The sequence below is a fragment of the Copidosoma floridanum genome, unplaced genomic scaffold, assembly GCF_036245765.1.
Source record: "Copidosoma floridanum isolate Cflo_tuat_1 unplaced genomic scaffold, Cflo_Japanese_pri ptg000009l, whole genome shotgun sequence".
Lineage (NCBI taxonomy): Eukaryota > Metazoa > Arthropoda > Insecta > Hymenoptera > Encyrtidae > Copidosoma > Copidosoma floridanum.
This window is the reverse complement of record NW_028321886.1, coordinates 152420-164834: the sequence shown is the minus strand read 5'-3', so window position 1 is coordinate 164834 and position 12415 is coordinate 152420. Positions and strand designations below refer to the sequence as shown.

The 12415-nt window shown below is 34.5% G+C and overlaps 3 protein-coding genes across 4 annotated transcripts; 1 reads left to right on the top strand and 2 right to left on the bottom strand.

Moving 5' to 3' along the window:
* Positions 1–899: 899 nt before the first annotated feature.
* On the bottom strand, positions 900–5187 carry LOC106643344 (uncharacterized). The gene is made up of 4 exons (XM_014358438.2): positions 4950–5187; positions 4116–4472; positions 2665–3272; positions 900–1643 (listed from the first exon to the last, which is right to left on the bottom strand). The coding sequence occupies exons 1-4, from the start codon at positions 5028–5030 to the stop codon at positions 1274–1276; spliced, it is 1416 nt and encodes a 471-aa protein (XP_014213924.2). The 5' UTR covers positions 5031–5187; the 3' UTR covers positions 900–1273.
* A 1534-nt stretch (positions 5188–6721) lies between these two features.
* Positions 6722–9443, bottom strand: LOC106643347 (FERRY endosomal RAB5 effector complex subunit 3). 2 transcript variants are annotated; one of them, XM_014358442.2, is made up of 9 exons: positions 8886–9443; positions 8597–8818; positions 8313–8516; positions 8124–8242; positions 7897–8033; positions 7698–7824; positions 7509–7627; positions 7316–7441; positions 6722–7245 (listed from the first exon to the last, which is right to left on the bottom strand). In XM_014358442.2, exons 1-9 carry the CDS (start codon positions 9380–9382, stop codon positions 7132–7134), a joined length of 1665 nt encoding a protein of 554 aa, XP_014213928.2. In that variant the 5' UTR covers positions 9383–9443; the 3' UTR covers positions 6722–7131. The 2 variants fall into 2 exon arrangements, with proteins under 2 accessions (XP_014213928.2, XP_089445648.1); XM_089589522.1 differs by having other exon boundaries at positions 7903–8033; positions 8124–8239.
* Positions 9444–10252: 809 nt separating this feature from the next.
* Aos1 (SUMO1 activating enzyme subunit 1) lies at positions 10253–12148 on the top strand. Its single transcript, XM_014358441.2, has 6 exons — positions 10253–10469; positions 10689–10860; positions 10938–11194; positions 11309–11481; positions 11585–11717; positions 11788–12148. The coding sequence occupies exons 1-6, from the start codon at positions 10375–10377 to the stop codon at positions 11945–11947; spliced, it is 990 nt and encodes a 329-aa protein (XP_014213927.2). The 5' UTR covers positions 10253–10374; the 3' UTR covers positions 11948–12148.
* Positions 12149–12415: the final 267 nt, after the last annotated feature.

Below are 12415 nucleotides of genomic sequence, written 5' to 3'. Positions count from 1 at the left end.
AACGAATACTAATATTTAGATCTTTAAAAAGTAGCAAACGACGGACTCCAATTATTAATTAAAAGTCTAACGAATGGGACGTTGAGGCCAATGCAACTGGTGTGTATTCAAAGACTACTACAACATAAAAAATCTCCTAGCCATTGAAGCACAGAGTCAACTAAACCGTGAACAGCAACTCGCTCCTACTTACCTGACCTCTAGAAGTTCAGGCTTGACTGATCTTCCCGAAGAATCAGGACAGCATTCTGAAGCAATACTGTCGAGTGTGTCAGTATTAGTAACAAAAAATATTCGTGCAACCGTTGCTTTTTGAAATAAAAGGAGAGAGTCCCTCCGTCCGATGAGCCGTTTATTTTTTCTAAAGATTCGCCAAAAGCAGCTCTGGCGCGTATGAAACGTGGCTGCGTGAGTGGCGGCGGCACTTCGATTATCAGTGCGCGTGATGCGTCTGCAGCATTGCATCGTTAAGTGGCGAGAAAAATCGCGCATTCGGGGCCAGCGAGCCGTTGGTCTCTTCTCCTCTTTTGTGTACGTAGTTGTACGCGGCAACTACAAAAGAATTAAAGGGTACAATGGATGTATTTTTATTGTTGGTGTATTAGAAATGGATAGCAGTGGGTGCCTGACGATTTCAAGATGTTTTTATATTTTTTTGTTGTTGTGGAAACGAGCACTTACGTGGACCCCTCGTGTGTTGCTTTGTTTTAGTCTAACTGCGGTTGATTTGAGGATTTTTATAGCAGCTTTTCAATGCATTATTGTAATTAATAGTTTAGTTGATAATACACGTGCCATCGATAAGTTTTTGGGATGTTTCGATTTTTTGAGGACATGAGGAACCTTGAGTTGTCAAACTTTTTAATATAAATTGTTATTTGTGAACAAAAATACGCAGTATAAGTACAATTTAATATTATATAACAATAATGTCAAGTTTTAACTGAGATCTAGCGTTACTTGATGTTCCGTAGAAAAATGACAATCTTTACAGTTTTAATAATTAATTTTAAGCACTGATCGATGCATCAAATTCATGACAATAATATGATTGATTATTAATACAAAACATTGTGACATTAATATCATTGAAGTCAACATATAAGTGTATGATCCATCATCACAGTGAAATATATCTTGCTTCCGTGAGCGATTTTGTTCTACTCGACCAACGATGAAAAATGTGTTATGACCCAACGTCCCGTAATCTGAAATTGTAATTCCTCAAACATCATAAAAAATTCACGTACGTTTTATCTGCCATATCGCACGTCTAAGGAGTCTTTTCATTCCCTGTTTGTTGATACTGATTCGGTAAGATTTCGGCATCCTGAGTCTCTGCAACCGGTAGTATCCGAATCGTGTCGTTGGTCGTCTCTATGACAGTGGTGTAGCTGACCGTGTCGTTACCCCTATGGCGTATTTTTATGAGCAGCTGAGTGACGCAGCCTCGTGAGTAATGTAGAGTTGAAAACACCAACAAAACCACAGTCAGTATGACCAAGCTAACCCAAAGTATGGGATAGAGGATCGTACCCGGGACCATCATACCGATACTAGGTTTAAGCGAATTCTTGCACTCCAATTCATCGTCCGTGATGTTGTTGAGCAATCGGTTTCGGTACCTCGCTGGTGTCTGGCATCTGACCGAAGAAAGTGCACAGCAAAAAACGGGGGAATTAGATTTTTGTTTGAGAATACTTTTGAGGGGAGGGGAAATGTTGGGAATTATTTTGTAGTCTTTTATTTTATTTTGGGACAGTACTCGAACTTTGACGAATTGCTATTGTACCACTGTCAAATTGACTCAGAGAAATTGAGCAGCAATGTAAATAATTTTTTGGCACGACTGATCCATGTGAGGTATCTCATATTTTTACCGCAGCAAAAAGTGTAATCGTTATACATGAGAAGTCTCCTTCGGACTTGAAAAAACTTTTATCATTGAATAAGTTAGGGCGATTCAGGTAATTCACGTTGTGAGTTAATAAACTCTGTTAACAATTTTAGAAATACTTTTTTTTTGGTCACAACATTTCTAATTGACGTTTTACTTAGTTTATTATGTTGTAAGCATCTAAAAAAAACGTCTTTTTTTCATTATGCATTTTCCTGTAAAAATATTACAGGAAGAAATCAATCTTGTATGACAAAATTATAAATACAAAAGTTGGAAACCTTTAAAAGTATACACAAAATTTTAAAACAATCATTACCTATATTATCATTTGGACGCTCAAAACATTGAGGATCGTTTTAAATCAGGTATCATTATTCTCATGTATGATATAAAATAACACATTTTGCTGTGGTGTGATAGATTAATGTTAGTAAGTAGTGCCTATCACGAAATAATGTATTTATTTTTTTCATAAATTTAGCAACTTGCCGGTAATAATGAAATAACCTACAACTTCGTATCAATTAAACATCGGTATTTCAACAATTTCACACGTTGAATATAAAATATTAAAGTAAAGTATGAACTCGTAAATGATTTTCATTCTGAGATGAAATAACTCTTAGCGCCACCTACGAGTATCTAAACAAAGTTTGACAGAGAAATGTCGATAAGTTGCCATATTTCGATGACAATAAATTCTCGATTATCAATACTTTATTCAAAAAAATAAAAATATTAAAACAAATTTAAAGATTGCTTACCTAAAGCTATAAACAAGATCGATGGTCATATTGATGGCATTCAGCCACTTCATATGGCAGTCGCACTTCCAGGGATTGTTCTGAAAGTCGAGCACCGCAACTCTCTCTACGAGTGGAAGCAGATCGGCGTCGAGGGTTTCGAGGGCGCAGCCCTGCAGGGACAGTTGCCTGAGCTGGGGTAGCAGTGGCGATCCAATGCTCATGGGCCTGAGCCTTAGCTGGGCCAGCTTTGGAGAGTCGCGCATCGACAGGATCTCGAGGTGCGTTAGGTTTTCGAAGTTGTTAAGAAGCACCGATGTCAGGTTTAACGAGTTTTCCAGCGCGAGGACGCGCAGTTGGGGCATCACAAAGCTGCCCAGGTGTAGGATGTTCGTGCCACAAATGTAAAGGACTTTGAGACCTGATGGCAGGGGTGGCACGTCTTCGATCGGATTGTAGGACAGGTCCAGATGCTCGAGATTCGTTAGTGGCTCAAAGAGCATTGGGGAGAAGTACGGGGACGAAATATTGCGTAGGTCCAAGTGCTTCAGCTGCGTTAGATTTTGGAAGACCCATGGGTCAATGTTCTCCTCGATCGGATTGCTTGCGAGCGATAGAACTTCCAGGTTCTGAAATTTTGTGATTACTGTAGTAAACCCCAGTGGAATTATTTTATATCCTTATTTTTTGTTATTTTTCTTTAGGATGCACTCCAAAGTAAATTTATTCAACATTTAAATGAATCTGTGAAAAGTAAGAAAAATTTGGCTTTGTATTCTTATACATCAATGAGATTCCACCGATTTATACTGAATATTTATTAGTTGGTCAGTGGAAATTAATAAAGAGTAAGTGTTTACTGAAAAATTAGCGAAATTAGCGTATAAGCATGATCAAAAATTATCGATGAGTAATTTTAAAAAGCCAATTGTTAACATCTTGCAACCCAAAGTACAATGTCACCCTCACAATCTCTCGCATAAATTCGAGTACTTGACTCGCAAGCCCGAAAGCTGATAAATAAAAATCAGTTTTATGGCTTGATATTCTGACATTATCATGTTTTTTTAAGGAGTGTTTTTTTGACTGCCCACAAGTACACGGAAACATGCTTACACGATTCTTGAAATGCTTCAATTTCTGTCTCTGTTTTAATTTCTGTCTAGGAGTAAAAGTAAACATAACCCATTCCTAATCTCGTAAACCGAGTTGATGAAAAATTCACATATATTTTTAGTGAAAGAATCTAACGATCAATGTTTTTCATTGTTTTTCAGTGAATATTCACTAAACTTTTAGTCATTCACTAGTCAAATTCTGATTGATTTTACCGGAAATCATGTACTGATTCGCGGTGGCTTCTTTTTTAACTACTTCAATATATAAGTAAATACTCTGAATTTTTTGCGCCAGTGAGTAAAATTTCACTAAATCACAGTTGCTGAAAGCAAAGAAAAAAAATACACTCATACCTTCATATGCTGCAACATGGTATCGTTGACGACGTAAAGTTTGTTATAGGAGACATCGAGTATCTTGAGGTTGATGACCCTGTGGCTCAGAGCCTCGTCGTTAATGTACTCGATTTCATTGTGACTGACATTCAACGAGACCAAGTTGTACTCCTCCTGGCAGAGGAAGAAGAACTTCCTGAGATTGTTGTACGAGAGATCGAGGATACGTAGGCTGTCAAGCTTTGTCGAGCAATCAATGAAGCTGTCGAACCTGTTGCCCCGCAGTATCAGCTCGTTGACTTCTCGCATGTCGATTTGGTGCTGAAGCTTGATAAAGAAGTCCTCCCGTGCAAGGCCGCGGTTTGACAGGTCGACCTATTAAACTCAAAGGAGGCTTTAAATGTGGAAATATTTTTTCTTCTTTTTAAAAATATATACATATTGGACTCGTTTTCATGTTTTACCCACGTATTCTTTTATAACCCATGAGCTATATTGATCTTATTAAAAAGGACAATCGTAAGCTACAAATATTATTACTTTAAAATAATATGATACACATTTTCATCAACTTTTACAATTGTTTTTCTATTGAGAGCAACATAGATTTTTTAAGATACGTAAATATGGGCAGTTAAAATCTTGCCTTTTGCATATAGGATCATTGCGGCCTTTCCACACATTTACCAGCGTCTTTAGCACGCTTTATCATGAGAATTGCGAAATTCTTGAGCGAGATAATCTACAATTGGCTAGTACGTCGCGAATCATTAGAGCAATTATGAAAGCCAACAGTAAGTATATGGGATTGAATGTTTTTCGTTCCATCAACCGACAAAGGTGCAAGCTTACCGTTTTCAGAGAATCGTACGCCGCTGTGCAGTGAACCAGGTATCCAAGGGACAGGACCACAAGTTTGAATCGAGAGACCATTTTCGCTTCTGATATTTTTTAGCACTCTCGACTGTACAGTGAAAAGGTAAATAAACTTAGTGACAAAAAAACGTTTTCAAAAGCTCGATGAGGACACCGCAAACCGATGACAGTCCGTTATCCGAGCGAGTTGCCACCGATGGACGATCCGCGTGAGCGGCAGAGAGAATTCATCGGCAGGTCAGAAGTTCAGAGCTACGCTGAGACTTCTGGCAGCCACACTTCGAAAAGATAATTTCGGATTAAATCTCTCGTCCGCTCTCGTCCGATTCGCATGCAACTCTTCATGTATTGGAGGGAATCGAGATGGTATTTGCGCCCCGAAGAAGGGGAGTAGATGAATTTGCCACGTTTTTGGGATTTTTTTATTGTGTCCTCTACTTGTGATAACGATGTATAGCCAAATTTTTATTTTACTTACTATCATCATTCTATGAACTGAGTGCAAGGGGTCAACAACTTTGAAGTATTGGCGAAAACTCTAATTAGTGCCAAATTTTTATCATTTCGATTAGTAGATTTTTTAAGTGTGAAGACTAGTTTTTAGATGACTTTAAGTCATTTGCAGATGATCTAGAACGACTCCTGAAGTTTAGTTTAAGACTAGATAAGTCTTAGTTTCAATTCAGTTAATGAGGTTGTTCATGGATCAGTAACATTCGATTATAATATTGAGCAAACAAAACAGAGTGAATTTTCCATATCCAAGCAAATTTTTTTCTAAAAAAAAAAAAAAAATTTAGAAAATATTAATGCTACCATTAACAACGTTTCCATCTTTAATACTGCGATCAATATATTTTTCATTTTATCTTGCACTCATTTTACTTATTTTGTTCCAAGTAAGTACATACAGATACAATTAATTGTTTTCAGCGGATAATCGCGGACGACTCAGAAGATTGCGCGTATTTTTCAATTAACTTGCGCCCGGGCGCAGTGTTATCGGTTTTGTTGCGAAAGTTCGCGCTATAATTAGCCGAACGAAGAGCCACGGTGGTGGTGCCTCTCTGTCAGAGTCGCAGAAAAATTTTGCCGAGACAAGTGTAGTTGGAATTTTTTGCCCGAAGACTTTTTCGATAAGCCGATTGGCTAGCTCTCTCGTGATGAGCTTGATATGACTTGTGTATGTTCATACAAGCTCGTGTGCGTAACTAACGCGGAGATTCCGATAAAATTTAATATGCAATGGCATCTGAAATTTGACCAACGTTTTAAGTAGAAAAGTAGTTCGAGAATGCAAGCAGTGCGTTATTGAAATTTGCGTTTGGTACTTAAACTTTTACGTATAAATGTAATACGAGTGGTTTGATGTTTGTTAAAAGGAAAAATCGACGAAAATAAAAATCTGATAAAGATGTAACGATCAATCGGCCAAACAGTGATGGCCCTCCCTACTTTTTGGGCACTGTAAAGGAAGAGACATATTAATATTAATTTATGAATACATTGATGATTTGTAGAGTTTGCGTCTAAATTTCGCGAAATTATAATACAAATGAAATGATTGAAAACTACCTTTAACATTTAATAAGTAATTTATTCTTTGTTGATTGTAGTATACATATATATAAATGTGTGCTCTTATAAAAAATTAATGTTCATGATGATAAAATACATCGACTGTTATTATTTACAGTTTTCAATTTAAAAAATTTTACCCTCTCCATTGTATGCAGTTTACTATGCGTATTATATGCACTGCTGTGAAAGTAGTTGTAAAAATTTATTGTATTTTTGTTTTAAAATAGTAATGCAATTACTTTTGTTTTTAATTCTCTAACTATTAGATTCTCAAGTTTTTCAATAGTAGCAATGTTAATTATTACAAAGCGTTTTTTTCTTCGAATTAGTAAAAAATATGACATTAGTATTATCTTTAGGCTGTTAAAAAGGTTTTAACAAGTCGTCAGTCTTGAAATATTACACACAAAAGAATAAAAAAAAAATTGCAGCCTATAAATGTTTACTCTTACAACTAATTGTTTATGTATAATTGTTGATAAATTGAATCACGATCCATAATACATAGAAAGTATGAACGAAATATTTATAATTTAAATATACAATTATGAAAATGTACACTACTACTGCTTTTGCGTCACTTTTTCGGTGTCTGTGGTGTGCTAGTGGCTTTAAAAATCAATGGGTTTGAAACTCTAAAAATACTTGGCAGCATGGTCGCTAAGGTTCCAAAAACCTCTTCAGACATTCCCTATTGAAAATAAGGAAATGATAATGTTAAGCTTGACACAATCAAAAAAAAAATGAAAATAACTTTTTACCTTAGGAACTAAAAATTGCAAATTTTTCAACTCTGCACCTCCCCAAGAAGCCATTTCTATCATAAAACCTTTAACGCATTTAAATACAAGTTCAGCTCTTTTGGTGCACCAAGCAACCGTCATATCCTAAAAATCACAATTTATGTTTTAAATTTGTTTCTAAATAAATTTTTTTAGTATAATTTTGACTTACTTCAGTCATCTCATGCACCAAAAGAACAGGTATCGTTAAAGTCGTTACATCATTGCAGCAAGCCGTTTTTAAAATATTTCTTAAACCTAAAATAGCTGGGTGTCTTGAGTTTATGTCTCCTATAAATATTTTATAAAATAAAAATGTAAATTAAACAAATTTTTTAGATCAAAATTAAATATATTTTACCTGATCTTAGAGAATCATTTACTACCATATGAAATACAACATGAACTTGAGCTAAATTGGAATGCCTTGTAATAAAAACATCGCCAGTTTGTAACGTTTTGCTCGACGTAGATTTTTTATTTTGTTGCTAAAACACAAAAATTAACTAAAATTATAGTATAGTTCATAGAATTAATCTTCTATAACTGATACAACAAACCTGCACATCATTATCTTCTTTATGATGAGCTTGTCTCCAAGCTACTGCTTCTTTTACATCTTCTCGTATTTTTTCAAGTTGTTCATCAATGGGAAGGAAGTGAAACTCTGTTGTTAGTTGTGATATTGAAGCAAGCTCTAAAATAGTTACTACTTAGTATGTATTCTTAATGTTAATTTTAAGAATAATAGAAATTAATGCAAACATATATTGTAATGTATACAAACCTTTAGTCATTCCTGAGTAGCTACCTAAATGATTATCGCTCAACAGGACCAGTCCACACAAATCGTTAGAATATAGCCCTAAAGCAGTTTGTAATCTCTGGGGAGTAGGATCTAAGCTTCTAAAAACAAAAATCAAATTTAGAATTGCTTTTTATACTTATTTTTCAAGTAATTACATAGGATACATACTCTGAATTACAATTCCTCGTCTGGCAAAAGTCAAGGACATCACCTGTGAGTATTCTAATATTGTGCATTTGTTTTAACTGAGAACCTAAGTGTATAGTAAAACTTTCTTCCAACTGCTGGTAATCACAAGTATTTTTCTCGTCAGTTTTAATAAAATCATTTAATCCTGGACCAAGTGGTGGCATAGAGACCATTGGAGATTCCCTAAATGATTACAAATTTGATGTGATATATACAAAACAAAACTATTTCATTAATTTTCCAATTTAGTGATAGCTACTAACACTGGGGTAGGAACCATATTCGTTTGCTGCTCTTCTAACAATCTCATTATCCAATTCCTGTACTGTCTCCTTTGTTCTAGTTTAAGAGCATCAATTTTAGATCCCCATTGGCCCTGCAATAAGCTTTGCTCCTCAAAGTGACGACCTGCCATGTTATTGATTGATTTTTCAGTTGAACCAGACTCAAGAGTTTCCACAGCCAATCGCATTTCCTCAGTTTGTCTAGAATTGACAAGAGTTAACTGTGGTTAAAACGTCATGTTCTAATGGATTGTATACAAATAATTACTTTAGAGTTAATTGCTCATAGTCTTTATCTCTCATTTGGACGACCTCTGTGACATCTTTGCCAAATTTATGTTCAGCCTGTAAAATAGGCTCCAATGATGGAGAATGAACCAATTTGTGGTAAGCTGCAGCAAAAAGCTCTTCATCTGAAGTTCCTAATGGCTCAGCATGCTCAACAGTTTTTTGTTTGTAAGCTTTTTCCCAATTTTTGATGACCTCTTCTACATCAAGTTTACCTTTTTTGGCTGCATCAAGCAGTTTTTCAGCTCTATCATCATGAAATTTTAAAGTCCACTGTTTAATGTTGATATTCAAAAACTCTAATAGATCAGCTTCAATATAACTGGGCAGTTTAAAAGACGTCATCATTCGATGCACCATTTCCTTTACTGATCCTTGAAAAGGAATCTTTACAGGAACTTCTAAAGTGTATTCTTGATTTGACGTACATGTTGGGAATTTAAAGATAAATGTTTTTTCAATACAATTTTCTTCCATGATAAAATGAACTTGCACTTTTCGAAAATGATTCAGAAAATGAACTTCAAAAAAATTATTGCTGAAATTAACGATTAATACAATGTATAAATAATAACTTAAACAGAAAAAATCAAATTAAAATCCCTACATGTAAAAATAAAAATCTTGCAGTAGTACAATTTGAAAAATAATTCTTCATGATAAAAATCACTTAACTGACACTGTTGCTTATCGAACACTCATTAACAAAAATATATAAATAAATAAATAAATAACACTTTATTGACTAATATTTTTAAATCACTAAATAATCACTGTCAGAGTACTTTCGTCATCATTTTTATGCCTGAACTTCACTCTATACGTTCACATGATATTCCGTAATTAAAGTTGCTTGTTGATATGTACATACATACATTTTTTATTTAACATTGTAAGTATCTCTGGACGCAAATTGCTACGTTGAGAGAGAGCAAAAGTTGTGTAGTCAGAGTTCAGAGTTCAACACAACATCAAGCTTACTCAGTACCAAGTTACCAACTGTAAGTAAGGCCACTACAGTCTACATCAGTACGAATTAGACATATTCTACAATTGTCGTCTGCATATATATATGTACTGGGGTGAGTCACTCAAAAGTCAATCGCGCTTTTATCATCACACATTTACCAACATAAGAAAACTTATAGCTTGTTGCTTGCAGGATATTTGTAGTGCAATAGTGCATTCAGCCATCCGCGAGGTGTCGATACTGTCTAGAATACTTAATATGCGGCATGTCTGTAGAACAATGGAACACGTGTTGAGTATATATATATATATATATATATATCACATGTATCTTCCATAGCAGAAATGATGAGTGTCCACACCACACGTCCACAGTTCCATTGCAGAAATTATATATAGGTAAGCCTGAAGCCGCGTTACCTGCAGTGTTGTCATTGTTGTCAACTTGTTGATTATTGTAAAGAGTTTTACAGTGATAATACAAAATTAGGTTTTGAAAAATGGTTGATTTGGACTACAGTAAAGAACTGACAGAAGATGAGGCTGCTTTGTACGACAGGCAGATTCGTTTGTGGGGTCTCGAGTCGCAAAAACGGTGAGATACCTTACATAACCTATTTTATACCGGTCTTTTCAGAGTGAACGTTTATTTTTTATACTGACGCATGACAGAATTGTTTGTTTAGCATTTTATTTTAGTTTTTTAAATATAATAGGTTCTTTATCACTTATCAGTTTATGGTATATACAATATCAGTTAATTGAACCTTTGTCAGTGATTGTCTTACATTACATTAAATATTTGTTTTTGTAGTCTCAGGGCTGCAAGTGTTCTGCTGGCAGGATTAAATGGATATCATGCCGAGGTGGCCAAGAACATTATTCTTGCTGGAGTTAAGTCAGTCACGTTTCTGGACCATCGTTCAGTTACAGATTTAGATTCCTGTAACCAGTTCTTTATCCCAAGCACTGAAGTTGGAAAAAACGTAAGTTATTTGATTTCTGCTTGCACGAAAGTTGCTAAATTGGATATCTGACTTGTTAATTACGTTGTCTGTTTCAGAGGGCAGAAGCATCAGTGCAAAGGGCAGAGAGTTTGAATTCTATGGTGAATGTCATTGCTGATCCAGCTAACATTGATGACAAGCCAGAAGAATATTTCAAGGATTTTGATGTTGTTTGTGTCTCTGAATGTACTGCTGATCAAATGAAGAGAGTCAATACTATCTGCCGTAAATACAACAAAAAGTTCTTTGCTGGAGATGTTTTTGGAACTTTTGGCTATACATTTGCAGATTTGGTAAACCATGAGTTTGCTGAGTAAGTTTCAATCGTTTTTACAAATATGCATTAGAGTTGTTTTTGTAACATTTTTACAAAAAATATTCCCAAATGTGTGCAAACGATTCATTTTTTTTTTTTTTTTCAAATTAGGGATGTAGTCCAAAATAAAAAAATTAAAGTGCTGGATGGTGTTGATGCAGGAAAAGAAAAGTTTGAAAAAATTACAGTTACTATTAAGAGTTTTGAAAAATTTGTTCCTTTTGAAAAAATACTGGATGTTAAAAAACTGCCAAAAGATACTGAAATATATTATTTAATGCTAAGTAAGTCATTTTTAAGTTAAGAATTTTGGTTTAACTTGAAATTTTTTTATTTAAAGGCTATTTAAAGCTAATTGACATAAAAATAATTTTAATGACTTTACAGTTTTGTTAAACTTCCGTGAAAAACATCAGAGAGATCCATTGCCAAGTGATAGGAGTTTAAATACTTTGAGGGATGAAGCCAAAAAAGTGATTGAAAAGTATAGTCTTGGTGAGAAGTTGGATCATCTGTTGAAGTAAGTGTATTTGTACATACAAATTTTTTTAAATAAAATTGCAGTAAGTGATGGAAAAAATAACTTTTAGTGGAGATCTATATGCACAAATCAGCCCTGTGTGTGCTATTGTGGGAGGTGTAATGGGCCAAGAGATTATTAAAACAGTTTCTCAGAAGGAACGACCTCATAACAATTTATTCGTTTTCAATCCAGATACATTGTGTGGACAGGTTCTTCGACTTTCATAAACTTGCAATATGTTTAATGTTATGATAGAATAAATATCTATATTAAGTATAATCATTCCTTATGAAACAACTGTTCATAGAATCTTGCATTCTATTTCAGAGAATCAACGAAAGTGAAAAATCTGATATATTTTTGAAAAATGTAAAATACCTTTTTTACTATGTGAAACAAGTATTAAATATGTACTGTATCTTCCAGTTATTGGGTAAAGTTTTCTGAATAAAATTTTGTAAAAAACTCCAGTTAATTTATATTTACGCACCGAACAGTCAATATCTCAAGTTATCGTCGTCAATGTGTTCTTAGTGCCACATAATATTACATATAATATTTGAATAATCAATTAATACTAGATGTTCACCATTCAATATGCATGTGTATCACGTACAGTAGTTTGTGTAACGATTTTTGAACTGCCGTTCATTAGGTTGTACATCAGAGTAAACTATTTCAATTAGAATTTATGT